Genomic DNA, 18,715 nt, shown 5'->3' on the forward strand with positions numbered 1-18,715 from the left:
AATTCCTCTGCATTTCAATAGAGAAACAGGGTTTTATGATTGTCAAGAGGGTCCTAGTAAGAACTTTGAAAACATGCTAACTAGGCCAGAAATCTTACAGTACTTGGGAGCTCTTCTTGGCACTAGGGGCAGCAATGACCTTGCTTATCTATTTGAAGTTTAATGCTTGATTATGTAAACTGTCTTTAGAGCTTAGCCAATTTAGCACCGCAGCGTTCACAAATGTTATGCACAGTAAATGATTAAGCAAGCATTGAAGCACTAATCTGGCTAAGCACTAAGCCCGTTTATTTCTGTGAGCTTTAAAAAAAAAACATTTAAGAATTTCTTAGACTTAACAGCTGCTTTTGGTTCCTACTGCCCAGAGGAGATGCAAGCTTCGCAGTTCCCTAGGTATCTGATTGCCTCATGCAGGTTTTCCTATCCTTCAGAGCTCTTAAAACCCAGAGGTGCCTACCATTTTCCCATTTCACTCTTTGAAGATGAGAATTTCAGTATAATGAAACTATAAAAGTGGAATCTGATAGTCCCATTTAGGAAGTACAGAAGCTTCTCTGAGCTGAGATTAGTCCTTAACTGTGTCGAGTTCTTTGATGTTTTATACTGTAAAAACAGAAGTTGAGCACTGCGTTGCTTTGTTTTACAGGGGCATGAAAATTAAGTGATGAAGAAGTGTTGAACCTTAAATGAATTGAGTATTCATAAATAACTTCTTTAGCTGTAATATAGTTAACAGAGAGAAACTTTCCTATAGTATTTCAATTTGAAAAAAACTTTTATTCAGAATTGACTTCTGGCCAAGTGTTTACAAACTTCAGAATGGGTGTACATAAATGCAAGTTCTAAAGTATCTAGTAAGAGGGGTTTGGGAATTATAACATTTTTATTTATTATTTTTAGCACCTGTGATTTCAAAAATTGCTAACTGTACAGGCTTCTTAAGTAGAAAGTGAATATTTGTGTCTAATACAGAACTCTACCACTAGACTTGTATAAAAGAGGAAATCCAGTTATTTATTAAATTGTCCTAATGTAAAAGTAATCTAAGATTACAGGAACAGATTTATATTGCAGATTTATGCATTTTTCATAGTTTCATACTGCAGTTTTCATAGCTCAGAAATTGCCTTAAGATCTTTAGATTTAATTTTAAGTCCAGATGTCCTGCTTCTTTTGTGATATCAGTTTTGGGATGTAATTTTTGTGTGAGTTTATTGTACTGAGACATTCTCAGTTTTCACAATTTCAATTACATACCTTACCACTTAATGCTAGTACTTTTATCTTCCATACTTAACATAGTATAGAAGTGTAATGTATATATTACATTTGCAGAAAGAAAGGTGTATGTGCACATGTTGTTATTTAAAATGTCAATAATATCATCCTAAAAGTGTATTCATATCTATTTTTTTTCTGTGAAATATGGCTTCAGTTACTGCAATTGATATATGAAAAATGTTCTTTTGTGTTCATTAAGTTTGACATGTTGGGTTTTTTAAACAGCGTCAATTTAGTAAAAGTAATAGTGATTATAAAATGTTTTCTCTTTTTTAAAAAAAAATGTTTTAATGTAATATACTTAAATTTATTTACATCTGCCAAAATTATATAGTTTTTAACAAGCTTCATAGACATTATTGTCATTATTTATTATTAATTTCATTGTCTAAGCACTTCAAATTCTTTATCAAAAGGAGCAAATAGCAGGAATAAGTACTGTACGGAAATAAAAAATAGCGACTGTGTCTTGAAGATTTTACATGTTGGATGCAAAACGAGACAAAAATGGTTACAAGGGAGTTCAAATGGAAAAGAGGACAGTATAGACCAGTAATTGTAGCACAAGAGAAGATCAGCAATTTCCAAGTTTATTTGTTTTTGTAGATATAATGGCTATTTTCTTATTAAGTGTTGTTCTTCCTTGATGCAATTGTCTTTAGAAGATTCTTAATTCTTCCTAAGAGTTTATCACTGGGTCTATTTGGGTCAAGATGCCAGTAGGCTTTTTATTTTTATTTTATTGCTGTTCAGGATATCACGAGTTTCAGAGACTGGAACGCAAAATAATGTAGCAGTTTTTTTTAAAGATTTGACCACCAATGTAAATATTTATGTCTTTGGGAGTCAAAATTCCTAAACAGAAACTTCTCTAATGCCATGGTGGGGGAAGAAAGTAATTTAAAATATTACTTAACAACAATTAATTACCTTTAGTAGTTACTTACCAGCACTGGAGCTCTAGCTGGGTGACTGCATTGTGGAAGGAGCATAGCAAGAATCTTTCACCAAATCTCTTGTACGCTTAGCACAAGGACATGGCAAAGTTTTGGTCTCTTCTTCTTGGAAATAGAAGGGACAGATCTATTTCTAGCTCAAAAGTGAAGCAATCAACCAGCTTCTGCTTGAACAGGAGCTGAATGCCAATCAAACCTTGGTGACATGAGAGTCCGTTTATTTTTGTAGTGTTTACTGGTTAGAAGAAGTCAGCATTTGTCCTTTTTAAAGGCCCTTTTTCTTGGCCATGGATTTTGCCAGCTGACAATGAGATGTTGTTGTTGTTCGTAAGAGCTGAGTGAGACTGGGCTTCGCTTCTTCTGTATGTCTTCTTCAGTAAGCATATTTTGTGGTTAAGAAGTCCTAGATGGTATGATTTTCACCCTTGAAATCAAATGAACACTTTTTATGCTTAAGTAGAGGTACTTGGAAAATATAAGGGAAACAGAGCTCACATAAGAGAAAAGTAGACATTTTTATCTCAGATATGACTTACAGTATGTGAATTTGTGGATCAAAGTTAGTACAAAATGCAGGAGAGAGAGAAATACATTTTAAGTCTGCATGCTTCTCATGTGTCTACACAATCGTGTTCCCTCTTACAGAGATATATGGCTTTTCTTCCCTTAAGTTCATGCAGCACTTTATCTCCCTTTAGTATGTTATCTATTGTCATTTTAATTTGTGTTCAGGTATCTGATTATTTTTATATTCCACAGCTTCTGATCTGTTGCAAGTCTCGCCTTTTTTCCCTTTCACTACCCACCTGTTTTTCTTCCTCCTGTTTTCCACAGCTTTCTGATAGGCCTATGCATTCCTTCTCTTTTCTGCCTTCTCTTCTTATCACATTTCTCATCTTATTGTTGTTTGGTCAAGCACTGTTCGGCATTAGCTTTCAATGTCACAGAATCCATAATTTATGTATAAAATGAAACCCTAGTAGAGAACTAGAGGTGGCGATAGAAGGCCTGTTAGAAAAGGAGGGATTGCGAGGCACTCGCCCATCTCTGGTAGGAGGAGGCTGTGGTAGGAAAAGGAATTACAAAAGCAAATTCAGGTGCAGTTTTCCCTCAGAAATTACTTAGGGTGATGATTTTGTGTTCCATGTTTTTTGTCCCTCAAAATTGCTGAATAAGTTGTGAATATGCCTCCATAATGCATTTTATTACACAAATAAAAAGAGCAGAGTCTTGAAAATCAAGTAAGTATGAGTTTTTGAATTAATAAGATTTTGTGTCTGGCACAAAGTAAAGCATTTTTTACTCGTATAAGACATGTAGTGTATGTTGCAGTATATGAAACCTGGCATGTTCTGAGATGTACTATATCATAAGCTGTAAGAAACTTGAGTCACTGGAATAACTATTTGGGACTTAGTGGAAGTAGTCAGCTGAGTAATAATACTGTTGAGGCAAGGATTCATGAAAGGGGCTAAAGGCACTTCTCACCTCTTCCACTACGCTATAGCAGCTGTCCGGTGGTCATGTCCATGGTGATGGAGTCTGAGTCCTATTGCAGTTGGGCTGTCATCCCTTTTTTGACTGAATGGTACTTCAGTTATAATCACCGAGATTTCTTCATCTGAGAAAAAAAAGAAAAGTAATATGCATGAGTTACAAGGGATTATTTAAGGATTTGATGCTCTAACAATGAGGGGGAAAAAAAACCATGTATATTAAGTTTTGGTCTAGTAAAATACTTATGGACTGCTGGAGCAATATCCAACGGATTGTTAGTCTGCAAGTGGGTTGTTTTATTAGTCGTTTTTGATGAGTATTTTGAGATATGGAATGGACTTCAACTTAATTCAACCCGATTTTGTGAACTTTCATAGAGGGCATAGGATGACTTTGTTATGAGAAACCTTAAATAAAAGAAACAAGACCTGTTGAATGCGTAGGTAATTCTGGAAAGTAATTAATCCTAAGTGAGTGCAATTCTCATGGCTCTGTGTTAAAATATGACTATTTAAATTCTTCATGAATTTGCTGGTTGAGAACTGACACTTATGTTGGTGTAACCTGATTTTGTGTTAAAAGAAATATATTACTTTCTTACTAATGGGTTTTCAAGTAGACATCTTGATTAAATGTTTTAAAATAGATGGTGCAGTGGAAGCAGAGGTACTTACCAGTTATGACTAACCTGGCTCTACCTTGAATCTGCAGGAAGTAGTCAATTTTCACAGTGCTTGCCAAAGAAAGGAGAGCAATTAGTCTTGCTTTCTTGTTTAAAACTGTGATTCACACCATAATATATACTGTGAGGTTAATAATTAGTATTGCAACTATTGTATGTCATTTATGAAGAGGTAGGTGTGTAATGCAGCTAAGGTTGTCTTGAAGTTAAAGGGAAGACTGAAGAAAGAAAATGGGTGTTTCTTCTACTACATACGTTTAAATAAATCAGTAGCTGTCACTGCCGGTAATTTTTGAAATCTTGAAACACTGACGTCCTCAAAGATAAGGAATAAAGAACATGAGAAATTATTTTACTGTTCCATCAGAAAATAAGATGTCAAAATTCTCTCACAGTTTTGTGTTTTTTCGAGTCATTCACAGTTGATATGAACTATAGATTTTATAATCTATTACATGTCAGCAGTTCTGATGTTCCGTTGTTTATAATATACTAAAATGTAAAGAAAAATAATACTGAGCTATGATAGAACTATTCCTCAAACAGTAAAGTAAATCAGAATTAGCTGCCATTGAATGCCTATTTTCGGAAACTTCCCTCAGTCTTTACAGATGTACCAACGGAAATAAAATACACTGAGTCTTATGGTCAACTTACAAGAATTTTTATAAAAAATACTTGCATCCATTGATACTGTACTTACTTTCTGTGTGGTTTTCTTTATACGTGTTTTTATTTACATTTATTTATTTGTACTATTTTATTTAACACAATCTATTCATTGCCTCCTTTATGGATTTTTTTTAAAAGTAACTTTCTCTGTTTCATAGTCACAAAAGAATATCTGTAGCTTTTACAGCCATAAATGATGGAAGCTGCTGAAGGACTTGTGATCAAATTTGTGTTGAACATTTCTTAATGACAAATTGACTGTAACATAGAAGTCCATTAAAATTATAAAGTTACTCAAAGTTCATTCTGGAGAATGAACTACTCTCCATATCTAGAGGTCGGAAATAGTGGCACAACAAACTAAACCTAATCTGCAAATGTTTAAATCAGTGACATTTTCATCTTTTGACCAATATGTGGCAATAATGCAAAATCCAATTTTTAGAAACAAATATGCTCTGTCATAGTTATATTAAAGAAAGGAAAAAGATAATATAATATTTCTTGTACTGTGTTATGTATTGTGGTTTTGTTGTAAAGATAATCGTAAGATTTAAACTTCTAAATCTGGTGCTTGCAAAATTGGCTTAAAGAAAAATGTACTTGAGTACATTTCTGAAACACAGCTCTCTAACTGTAGTATTTCACATTTTACACCACATATTAAACTTAGATTCCCTGTTAATAAGGTGTGATGAGAGAATGAAGTCAGTACATCTTATTTTCTTTAATCTTTTTTAGCTAATGAATATAAAGCTTCATCTGGATTCTGCTGTATGCGTAATCCATTGAAGCTAGGATAAATTGTGTGACAACCCACAAACATAAGTAGAAACAAAAGTAAGCGCTTACTTAAACATGTGAACTCAGGATATGGTGTTTGCTTGTCATTCCTGGATGGTCAAAAAGAGGGTGGCTGCTAGACACATTTTTCATTGATGGGGAATAATTATAACAACTAAATAAAAATATTTTTCCTGTGTAAATCCTCTTCATGTGTGTTCATATGTTTTCGTGCTCTTTATAAGAGAAAACAGAGAAAATGGAGAAAACAAGAGAGAAACATTAAAGGCCAGGTTGGACGGGGCTCTGAGCAACCTGATCTGATTGGAGATGTCCCTGCTCCTTGCAGGGGGGTTGGACTGGATGAGCTTTATAGGTCCCTTCCAACCCAAACTGTTCTATGATTCTATGAAAACAGACAAATGAAAAAGCACATTTATTTTATTAAGAAAGACTGGAGTGCTATCTTTTACATCTTTAATTTGATGTCAAAAGTAGCAGCAAGGGTCATGTTTTATATGAAGAGATATTTTCCCAGAACTCAAGCAAAAATAAAATAAATAGCTTTATGGATAGCTTTAGGGTTTCACTCACAGTAGCAGTTTCTCTTTCTGCTGTTCCTTCCTGTTTCTTCTGTCAGCCTGGTTTGTATTCTCATTAGAAACTGCCCTTTAAGATCAGTGGGGAATTTCCTGCAGTTTTGCAGATATACTTAAAAAATCCTACTTGTCTTTAATTTTGGTACTGTGAGACAATCATATGACTTAAAAGTTACAAGAAAACATTCAATAGCAAATGTTTATACTCCACCTAAAATAAAAAGTACTGCTTAGTATACCTCAGTTTCCTTATATAAAGATAGCACAATGGATTGTGCTCAGATATATTCAAAATCCCATGGTAAATGTAATAGCACAATAAAGCAATTGAATGACTTACGTTCATTGAGGTAACTAACTGGGGAGAGTGGAAATAGAGAAAGCATGAAAGAATCCAGATTTTTTAGGGATCTGCTTAAACAGATTTTGATGAACTAATAATTCTGAAATAATTCAGAATTATAATTTCCTTTTTCTGAATGACATGAATGTGTGAATTCTATGCTTCCTTAATTAATTGCAGTAATCTGGTAGTAAGCATGTGTTATGATAATTAGTATTCCCAATTTATAATTATGCTGAAGCATTTCAAAGATCATTCACTTTTAAAATTTAAAATTAGAGATACATGCCTTTTCTGGAGCAGTACTAAGTTGAATTCATTATTATCAAAGATGTATGCAGAGCTTAAGTAATCTCTCAAGAAGATTCAAGGAAAATAATTCGTGTTAAGCAAAAGAACATTAAAAAAAAACCTAGTTAATGACTGAGACTGGACTGCTGGGGCTCAGTTGCCACTAGGCGCAGGGTTCGTTTCACTGTCTGCACTACTAGAGATCCCCCCACGCTCCACACTACGTCGAGGGGGAAGCTGGGGACTATTGCTTAGTTTACAATTTATTTTCCCCACCAAGGGAATTCAGTTCACTCCAGAGCACAGTGGGGATAAAATTAACGTGCCAAGTAGTTGATCTATTTAGGTGATGATACATATAGATCTTCCAGTGGGCAGACAAAGCCTGCTCTAGCTTTTGGATGTTTTCCTAAATCTAGGAGGTTTTTCTTGCAATTTATTCTGATAAATCCAGTGGTGAGAAAATAAGGAAAAAGAGGAAAAGGAATCAATATAATGGAAATACCTGTACTTATGGTTTCTGTATTCTTGTTTTGTTGTAGTTGATTTATTATTTGGTGGCAAAATTAAAAGTAATAGTACTACAAAAATTCTTCCATTCCTTGCTCAGAGGAGCAGGATAGCAGCAATCGCCATGGAAAGTGATTTACTTCTAGTTTGTAGACTCAGTTTTCACAATGTGTTCTACAAATAAGAGAAATTGTAGGAGCTTTTCTTGGGGGTACTATACTGTGTAAGGAACCACGCCAAAGTTGCCTATGTAATAAGTGCCAAAATTAAGATTTTTTTGCACTTTAACTAATTTCTTGAAGTGTTAGGAAGGTTTTTAAAAGAACATCATCCTGTTACATCAGTGTAATGGCTGTGGTATCTGTAAAAATACAAGAAGGGAAGATCATTTGAGGTTTAAGAAGCAAGGTTTCCTTGACCAGAAGGCAACATACCCTGCGCTGGAGTTTGCTACCGGCAAGGCTATCGTATGCAAAATGGAACTTGCTACGTTGTCATTCCATATACTCAGTATCAGTCATCAGTTGTCAGTGAACTATGAAATGTTCCAACTGGAATTTGAGGCTTGCCAGCTCAATGTAAGCACATTCCAGGTAAAAAGATGAAGCTATTTTCACCTAAGGAAACAAGGCAAAGGTGTTAAGGATATGCTGGTTAAAAATGTCAGACTCGGCTGCTCTGATCAGCCTATTCAGATCTATCAGTAATTAGAGTGATTCAGCGACAAAAAATTATAATGTACAAATTGACCATTGTCATCAGGTATTCTCCTGCGACGTTTATGATTACAGCTATATACGTTAAAAGGAAAAAAAGTTCAGCTTGTTTACTAAGAACAAATAGTTCAGGATTAAAGAGTATTCAGTAGGATAAAGAACCTGTCAAAGCTTTTTCTCCCTCTTGTCCTTCCATCCTTTTAAAAATGATACTGACTCATCATTTTGTGATACCTTAAGAATGAGGTGTTATCATCACTTTGTTTATATTTTTAATTGTATGGTTGGTTATGTTAGGAATGAGCAATAAACCCTCTTACTGCTATGTGTATTTCAATGCGAAACATTTTTTTCCCCTGCCTCCATATCTCTATTCAGTATATTTTGCTGAAATGAAATACCGTTGTTTTAAAGGGTGTTAAAAACAGTGCATCTGGAGATGTATACCTTACATTTTTAGTATTTTCCAATAACTTTTAATTCCTCTAAACTAGCAAATTAATATTGGCCTTCTGTAAAGAGTAGGTTAAGCTATATTTATTTTATGTACTGCTTTAAAGCTTAACATGTCATTGATTTAGAATCTGGAGCTAATTTTTATTAACTAAAAATTCTTTCATTTCCTTAGCACTGATTGGGCAAACTAATTCTAGGCAAGCAGAGCTTGTACCCCATCCATCTTTATCATAACTGATAATAAAGAACTCTCTAGACTTGACATTCTGTCGTGACAATTATTCTCAAGGCATTATAGAGCAGTTGTATCTGTCAGCCCATGCAGTATGGAATATTTTAACTGGCAGTCTTCCAAGTGTGAACATTAATCTTAGCATCTCTTCTTACAGTCCCTAATCAAGATATTCCAGGGGTGATTGCACTAACATTATTTGAAGACTACATCTACTGGTCAGACGGGAAAACCAAATCACTCAGCCGTGCCCACAAAACCTCTGGATCAGACAGACTGTCGCTGATTAACTCCTGGCATACCATAACAGACATCCAGGTGTATCATTCTTACAGGCAACCTGATGGTAATTATTCTGTCTGTGGTTTTTGTACAGCATACTGATGCCTTTCACTTAGTAGGCAGTTGCTGAGTTAGTGGAAACTTGTTTATCTGCAGTGATTTATTTTATTTCTATTTTGTTTCAAATTGTGGAAGTTCATAAGTTAACATTTTTAAACAGAAGTCTGAGATTAATGTTATAAGTATATTTGGTATTAAATAAATGTGATATACCTTGTTCAGTGATGAGATAGCAATTTGGGTGCTTAAAAATTAACCCAGGCACTGACTGGTAGTACAGAACTGTTAAGTTGCATTACAGTCCGAGTTACCAGTTACCAAGACGGGAACAGCGTGTTATGAAAAACATTTAACCTTATTCTTTGAGAAGTAAGGTAGAAGAATACTGTTATTTAGAAACTTGTTGGGCTGAGGGAATGTCAGAGAATGTAGGTGTTATGATTGCGTCTGATCTTCTTATTTCCCTGTATTTGATTTGTAACTGGATACAATTTGGCACTTGACCTCGATAAGCTAATTTTTTTTTGTCTCATAAAAAAAAAAAACCACCCTAGTCCTTTTTTTCTTCCTCTCACACTTTCAGTATTGAATCTCTACCATAGTAATAATTAAATTTTGCATATAAAAGAAAAGAATAACTTAAAGGCAAAACAAAAAGGTTGCCTCTTACGAGTTTTTGATTTGAGACATTCCATTATAAAAACAGTATGTGTAATACATTTTTGTTCCTCTACAAAGTAGACACCCTGAAGTATACTGAAATAATAGGCTCTGCTATTCTTTTCCTGTTCTGTCCACAGTGTCTAAGCATTTGTGTATGGTAAACAATGGTGGTTGCAGTCATTTATGCCTTCTAGCCCCTGGCAAGATGTATACTTGTGCCTGTCCCACTAACTTCTACCTGGCTGCCGATAACAAGACGTGCTTGTCGAACTGCACTGCCAGCCAGGTAAGTGCATATCCACGGTAGGAGAGGGAGTGGGGATTAGATTTTGTTGTGTTTCCACCTGCTTTTAAATAACGAATGCTGGTGCCCATGGAAGTCAAAGGAGCTGAAGACAAGGTAACTCATGGGTGCATTTAAAGCGTTTCATCTTCAAGGCTATTGGTTGAAAATAGACTTGCAAATGCAGAACTTGTTCCCTTTCAAATACGAATGTTTCTGGCAGTCACTAGAACAAATACAGCTACTAAAACCATAAATATTGCATTGAAAAAAAAAACATTTGTAAGAAATATGAAACATAAAAATACAAAGTGTGTATAACAACGATAACAAAGTGTGTATAACAATGATTTGGGAGTATTCATGCATGAACAAACTTTACATTAATACAAGAAAACAAGCTCAGTCCTGTTAGATAAGTAGGTAAACGGTAGGGTTACATTAAAAACCATTCAGTAGCTGAAATTGAAATGATAGAATATGCAATTAATTAACAGTTGTATCAATTGAAACATTGAATTATTTATGAAGTGGATTCCCCAGTACTTGAAATAAATATTTGTTTTGTTTTTTTTTTTTCTTAAAATATAAGCTAGATTAATTAGAACGTACTGATTTCTTCTAAGAGATCCACTTTTATAAGTCTTTGGACTGTTCTACCCAGACGATTGATTCTAACAGTACGTACAGCCTTGAAAATCTTTCTAGTAGTCCAGCTTTTCTAGTAGTCCAATTTTATTATATGTATGCTAATGATCTCTTACAAAGTTCTGCATCGTGATGCATTTTGTCTGTACTCATTAAGGAAAGGAAAGTTTAACTCTTAATTTTTAGAGAACAGTGATCGTCTTAATAGATGCTGTACAGTTTCATTCAAGTAATATTGTTCCCAGTATCTTCCTCTGTCCCCTTAAGGTTGTATTTGGTGTGATTTTATTATGTTCATTGTATCTTTTCTGTTTAGATTGTCTGCTTGTTAGTTCCCATTAGGTGATGAAAAAAAAAAAAAGAAAATGTAAACCACTTGTAAAATGAGGATTTTCTTACCTATTTTTCCCCCATATCTAGCTTCTCAAATTCATTTGGTGAGAAAACAGCACTTTTTTTTTTTTTTTAATTTTCTTTAAATGGCACTGGAAGCTTATTCCACAGTGAATTTATATGCTAACTATTGATTGAGTGGCTCTACTCCTTTCTAAATAATTCATTGGTAGTCTGAACTGAAGGATAACTTCACATCTTGGATCCTTCAGGAGCAATATTTTATCACTTGTGGATTCCCTAGAAAGGAGAGCAGGGTTAAATAGAAGAAGCTGCTTCCGACAGACAGTTACAAGTTGACATTGGTTATTAGTCATTTCCTTCCAATTTTGAAATCTGTTTACCATTTGATAATTCATCAATCTGACTGCATCAGATGCAGAGATGTGGCAGAAATACACTTTGCTCCTTAAGGTTTTCAGGCGATGCTGTAAAATCATAGCTGTTCTGATGATGTCGTCGCTCTTGACAACACACCTACTGTTAGCTGTTTCTGATGAGGAGTTGTTGGATGGCTGATTCGCTGGTCTTGCTCATCTGCAGACTTTCAACTGTCTTTTGACGGCTAATTTGACGTGAGAAATTGTTTAGTACAAAACACATCATACTCTAGAACACCAAAACTCAGGCTGTCCCAAGCACATCCGTGCGACTCTGACCCCTGATTTTGCAAAGCGTATGATTGCCCAGTTTAGAAGGGAATCAAAGCATTTTCATGCAGAGTGTAATAACATCTAAGAATTAGTACCCACTTCCTGGAATTAAATTCATAAAGTTATTTTAACAGCCTGCACTCTCTTGTAGTGAGAAGAGCAAGGCTTAAAAACAATTAACCAGCAGGAAGCCTGTGCTAGCAAGTAGAAAATACTAAGAATGTGAATTGTCTGAATTTCTGTTTGTCTTCTATATTTGGAGGCCTTCTGCTGAGCTGCTGTGAGGTGCATACCTTTGTGAAACAGTTTAACAGTTTAGAATAGCTGCCTTTCACACTCAGCCTGGTACACAGCACGTCTCTCAACGTGGTACAAGAGTGATGTAGCTCCAGTGATAGGTCCTGCTACATAAATGGCCGTGAAACCCTAAATTTTCTTGGCAGAAAAGATAAAACTGAGCTAATGCACCAAATTTAATATACTTTTTATTAACAACTTTATTGAATAATCGATTATTTTTTAAATGTGGAGAAATGAAAAAATAGTGCATAGTCACAGAAATTAAAATGTCTTTACCCTCCTAAACCTGTTGATTTCCTTCCCTTCTGTGTTCATGCAGACACCAGCTAGGAAATACAACATTTCTAAAAGGGTGCTGATAATCTATGCAGATTTTTCTACCTAGTATTAGCCACGCAGTGAGCTCTGATTTTAGGTTTAGCCCTAGAAGATTGCATCCAGTAATTTCTACTCTTTGTTTTGTTTGCATTCCTCTTTCAGCCAGAACAAAGGTACAATGTTGCTTGAGCTTAGAGTAAAGGCATTACCAAGGTCTTACAAAGGATTTTTTTAGACTAGATGACCTTTGAAGGTCCCTTCCAACCCTAACCATTCTATGATTCTATTTGTTTTTGTATAAATGTTCTATCCTTTTGAAAGGCTGGAATGCCTAGCTTCTGGTTTTCTCATTTCATTCAAATAATATAAGCAATAGTGCACACAATTACAACATTGCATGTTAAGGCCCTTTTCTGTAACTGTAAGTGTTTTGATTTATCTGGAGAAATGATATTAAGTCTACTTCACGAGCATAAAAATACTGCTTAAGAATTGAGATGGTTTTGAATAAGATATTAAAGGAGCAAATCATGGAATGCAGCAAAATGTGATGAGTGGTTCCTATCGGGGCACTATAAGTCAGTGTAGCAATGTTGTTGAAACTGCAGTGATTTGTATCGGTGGAAGTCTCAGTGCAAAACACCTCCGAAAAAAAAAAGAATATTTAAAAAGTTTTATGAAATTAACAGCCAGAATCAATTAACGGAGCAATGACTTAAGCAGTGAAGCTGTTTTTTCATGAACTGTACTATTTGTGTTTTAAAATAAATAAATGTTAATAGAAAAGCTTTTCTTCCTTCTTTTCTCGCTTTTACAGTTCCGTTGCAAAACTGACAAATGTATCCCATTTTGGTGGAAGTGTGACACTGTCGATGACTGCGGAGATGGCTCTGATGAGCCTGAGGAATGCCGTAAGTGCCTTCTGAATTTGGAACTCAGTTTTGTCAGTAGAGTTCAAATCAAATATAATGCTTTATACGTGTTAGGAAGGGGGAGGAGGGGTTTAAAGCTTTTGTTTGCAGCCTTGTTTTCTTTTCCTTGGTCTCTGTCAAATTTACAAAGGGTGCAGGCTCTTCTTTGTCAGCCTATAAAAAATTTTATTAACTCATGTCTACTAAGGGTCTTTTAAGGTCCTTAGAAAATCATAAGAACATGTTTTTCATGTTTTAAATGTTTACTTGGTCCTGGTCTTTTATTTTAGACTTAATTTCTGAGTTTGCTGATTTTTATACATAAATACAAAATTCTGACAGATCATTTAGTTTATTTTTCTGTATAATTGAAATGTGGCATTCTAATCTCATTTGCTTAAGTTTAATTGCATTTATGCAATTATTTAACTACACATTATTATTTAGTGCAATTTTCTGAACAACAACAATGTTCTCCATGTGATTCCTCCTAAAATTCTGTTTCTGACAATATATTTTACATACATAATATCAGTTTATAGTTTTGTAAATATTGTCAAAGGTAAGTTTGGAGAGCTAAATCTCACCCCTCCAGTATGAACAATTTAACGCAATGAGCTTTGTGCATACAGCCTGTGTCACTTTGACGGACTCTCCTGAAGATGGTGCAGATAAGGTGTATTTCTTGATAGCCTCCCATAGTTCAAATAGTAGGTTTCTGTAGTATTCCCTTGTTGACATGTAGACAAGTGGAAGTCAATTATGATGATGTTTTCAGCATCCTAAAGGACGATTTCTGTGATGGTAGCTGATTGCAAGTTTACTTAAAAAAAAAAAAAAAAAAAAGCCTCTCTAAGGTACTGGATTTGTAAACAGTAGTGTCTGATGATGATGTTTTTCAGTCCCAGTCACTGACTACCTTAATATTATTATATTAATATACATAAATCAAAAGATTCTTGCCTTCTTCCCTTAATCTTATACACACATAATGCTCTACTCTGTGTCCTGAAGTCTTACAGTTAAGTAATAGTTCATTTGATTATTTTTTTAATTGAAATTTCTCTGTATTTTTACAATTTTATACTTAGTTCTCTTTTTCTGATGCAGAGGCCTTTGAAGCAAGCTTTAACATAAGTCATCATTCAACATAAGATGACATTTTAAGCTACATGATGTTTATATAAAATGCTACTATAGAGGTGCATAATTGCTCATTCACTCAAATGGCACGAGCTGTGGGAAGGAACAGTGTTAGACATGAGAAATAAAGTTAGAGTGGGGCAGTGAGTTTCTTAAACACAGGCTGGAATGCAAGTGTTTAGATCCTAAATTGCAAGTGTCTGTGGAGCTAATAGTAAGTATCAACTTGTAGAGGGTTGCGCTCTGTATCGTTAGTAAGGTGTAACTATGGTTATGCAAATTTAAAATCTCAGACTTTGAAATGAATTTTGCAATAGTACATGTGCTTTTTAGTTACTAATATCTACTCAGATTGAGACTATATAGGCAAATACAAAGGTTTATAAGTTCGTTTCGTTAGTTCATAGAGGAAGAACACTACTATTGATACTTTAATCATTCCTCTGGTAGTATTGATAAGCAATTTTCTTTCTTCTTAGCTGAATTCAGATGTCAGCCAGGACGTTTTCAGTGCGGAACTGGACTTTGTGCTCTTCCAGCCTTTATCTGTGATGGAGAGAATGATTGTGGGGACAATTCTGATGAATTGAACTGTGGTAAGTGATTGTAGACTTCAGAAACATGCTAAACTGATAAACTGTTTTAAATGCCATGCTTTAGATCTTGTCAAAAAAAAAAAAAACCTCATTTATATTTTAAAATATTTTCGTCTTTAACTTCTAATTGTTTTAACTGGATATTTTTGTTCTTTTAACTTAGACACGCATGTGTGTCTGTCAGGTCAGTTCAAGTGCACAAAGAATCAGAAGTGTATTCCAATAAATCTGAGATGCAATGGGCAGGATGACTGTGGTGATGAAGAGGATGAGAGAGACTGCCGTAAGTTATGCTTAGAGAGTTTTACTCTGAAAACTGTAGCTGGTTTGAAACAAGAAACTGAAGTAAAATATATAAAATATTGTAAATGTCCTTTCTGTAAAATAATTTGAGGAACAGGTAGAACAGTTAATTGATGAGATAGTTTGATGTACAATGCTTTATATATAAGAGAACAAACTAAAATGTCATTTATTAAATTCATTTTTTATAGTCATTGCAAAGAGAGGTGTGTAAACAATTCATTTCAAGCATTTAACTGGTTTTCTGTCTTAGGCTGAAACATCCATTTTACTGTTAACCACCTCACAAATGACTCATCTTCTTGAGCCTTTAATTTGTCATGCCTTGCAGCAACACTTTTGAATGGAAAAATATATTTTTCTGTGTCTTTTATTGGAAAAAATGTAGCTCCACAGCTCCTTCTACATCTGTTTTCTTTGGGGCTTTCTACCTTTTCTATTCCCTTTCCTCTGGGGACCTCATCATTATTTTGCCTGTGTAACTTGATTTCCTTTTACTCAGCTTTTAATACATCTTAGTTTTAATAAATTCATTTTCATTCTATATTTCTTAGATATAAATAGAGAAAATATTTTCAGTTTTAGAGTGGAAATGTATTGAATAGCTTGTGTCTTTGATCATTTTGTAATTAAAATGATGGTGCTGTCTTGAAATACAGCTGTCCTTCACTCAGTTCATTATTCAGATCTACTGCTGATCTAAGGTGCCTATTCCTATTTCTGAATTAGTTTTCCCAAGGTTGCATATGCTGCATTTCTACAAAGAACGTGGCCTTCTCCCAGGGAAGGGTTGCTAAGGATACAAAGGCTTTGTTGATGGTCATGTTTAACGGACATCTTCCAAACAGCTCAGCAGAGCTGTAGCCTCTGACAGTATTGTGTGTTGGTTTGCATGTTGTGTTTCTTTAAAAACTGATCAAGTGGGGTCAGGTATACTCCTGTGGAAGATAAGAGAGACTTCTTTTATCATTATAAGGACCTGCACATCCCATATGGAAGATTCACAAGACCTTGAGGTGTAGCTGACAAAAAGGAAAAGAAATCAGAGCAGCAGAGTCTGCAGCACAGCAGTGCTCGGGGACTGTGGGAGGGATAGAGTCAGGATCAGCGGTGATGGACTTGAAAACTTCCTAGGGATTAGGGGGGATAGGACACTCTGCTGTGACATAAAGCAAGCTGTTGTATTGTCTGAAACTCAGCCATCAACCCACCTGCAAAGGCACAGTGAGGAATGGGGGAGGATAATTATATATATTTTTTATTTCTGTTCTGTCTTACCTAGAGTGTATTAGCTTCTCTCTTAAGAAAGTAAAGAGTGCAATTTTCTATTTTAACAAAACCTCGCTTGTGGCTTCTGAAAACTCGTCAGTTGTCTTTGGGGAGATTACAAGAAGGGGAGATTTTAAGTAGGTGTGCCACAAAGTTCATATTGACTGGGGGTCCTGTCACAAGACAGATGAGATTATTTATTTCATCTAATTTCACTGGACTAGGATTCGTAAGATACAGTTCCTTGTTTTCAGGTCTACTGCAGTTTGGCTTTATGTTTCAAGTGACCTTGAGAAAGTCACATTTTGTACTTACAGCTTTCCATATGTAAAATGGAGGTGGTTTTGGTGATCTTCCTTGTAAAACACTTTGAAATGCCCTGGTGGGATGTTCTAGCTGAGAATCAGTATTATTTTTTATAAGTATAGTTAGCAGCATAGCCAAGTCTAAATGCTTTTTAATTCCAGCACTGTAAATGGATGTATGGAAATGTGATGCTGAAAGAAATAATGCATCTACTTTGAAGAAACCTAAAATATTTCATCTTGCCAAACCCAAGAAACAAGAATGATCGTATCAAGGAACACATTTATTTTTCAACAGAAATAGGGAATTTTTTTAGAAACTTTAAGGAGTTCACTAGGTGAAAGCAGGACAAACATTATAAAACATATAAAAAATAGGTCGGATGGTTTTTCCACCTATGTTCAGTTCAGTTTAGAACAATTTGGAGGTTCCTGTACACGTGCTTATCTCTAAAGAAATCCTTATGTATCTGATTGCACACAGATTGCTCACAGTCCAGTCCAGATATATGTCCTTTATTTATCTTGCTTCTGTAATCTTAGTTATAAGATTTTAAGAAACAGTAAGACCTGGCCTATATGCTTGTGAGGGAGTCAATGTAGAATCACATGAGTACACTGGGGATATTTTTTATTGTCAAGTGGCTATTCTAAAGTTAAGCTTCAACTAAAAGCATTCTGGAAGATCTAGTATGAAGGCTTGCTGCATCTGTGCATCTTTATCTTACTGTAGGATTCATTCAAAAATTTGTTCAGCTACACTGATAAAGTGAAATAATTTTGAAACTTTTCTCACTGTTTACCCATGGCTTCTTTTAACAGTGAGCACCGAATTTCACCAGAACTGTACATAATTTTGATTACCTTTTCAATCAGAGCATTGAGAGCTGTCTTAGTCCTTCAAACTAACTGACGCAGAATTGATAACTGGTGTTTGAGGAAATAAAAAAAAAAAATCTGACTGCTTTTTACTCAGGTGGTTTGATTGCATCAATGTTAAGCCTATTTGTTGTTTTTGTTGTTAAAAGAATGTCACAACAGAAACTTTGTTTATTGCATTCGTTTTACCTTCCTGTTATATATAAAATAAGGTATAAAAAGATTACAAAATTATAAACAATATAGATGTGAATACTGTTTTTTTTTCCAGATGTTATATAAGTAATGGTAGGGATATCCAATTTCTGAATGTTGATTTTTTTTTTTTTTTTCTTTAAAGCAAGTATTTTTAGTATTAGCAGAAATTTCTAGTTTTAATTTGAAATCCTCTTACTTAAAGCTGAAAACAGTTGCTCTCCGGACCATTTCCAGTGTAAAACAACCAAACACTGCATTTCTAAACTGTGGGTATGCGACGAAGACCCAGACTGTGCTGATGGATCAGATGAAGCTAACTGCGGTGAGTGAGACAGTGCTTTTGAATATATTACTGTAGCTTGACATTTTTGAAAAAAGTAGCAAAAAGAAGTAATCATTCCACTAAATATGTCCTCTCTCAATGTATGATACTACCTGTGTGATATGATATTTGGCTCAAACGGTTCTTGCTGAGCGGTAATCTTTTTGTGAG

At 34.8% G+C, this 18,715-nt stretch overlaps 1 protein-coding gene across 1 annotated transcript in view; it reads left to right on the plus strand.

The window, feature by feature from the left end:
- Positions 1 to 18,715, plus strand: part of LRP1B (LDL receptor related protein 1B) — a 579,931-nt gene that overhangs the window by 475,642 nt on the left and 85,574 nt on the right. Inside the window, exons 63-68 of the mRNA XM_086750558.1 lie at positions 9,176 to 9,364; positions 10,161 to 10,309; positions 13,436 to 13,529; positions 15,152 to 15,268; positions 15,432 to 15,551; positions 18,425 to 18,544. Of these exons, the coding sequence (XP_086606684.1) occupies positions 9,176 to 9,364; positions 10,161 to 10,309; positions 13,436 to 13,529; positions 15,152 to 15,268; positions 15,432 to 15,551; positions 18,425 to 18,544 (789 nt within the window). The remainder of the gene's footprint in view (positions 1 to 9,175; positions 9,365 to 10,160; positions 10,310 to 13,435; positions 13,530 to 15,151; positions 15,269 to 15,431; positions 15,552 to 18,424; positions 18,545 to 18,715) is intronic.

The sequence above is a fragment of the Chlamydotis macqueenii genome, chromosome 6 (genome assembly GCF_036417535.1).
Source record: "Chlamydotis macqueenii isolate bChlMac1 chromosome 6, bChlMac1.mat, whole genome shotgun sequence".
Lineage (NCBI taxonomy): Eukaryota > Metazoa > Chordata > Aves > Otidiformes > Otididae > Chlamydotis > Chlamydotis macqueenii.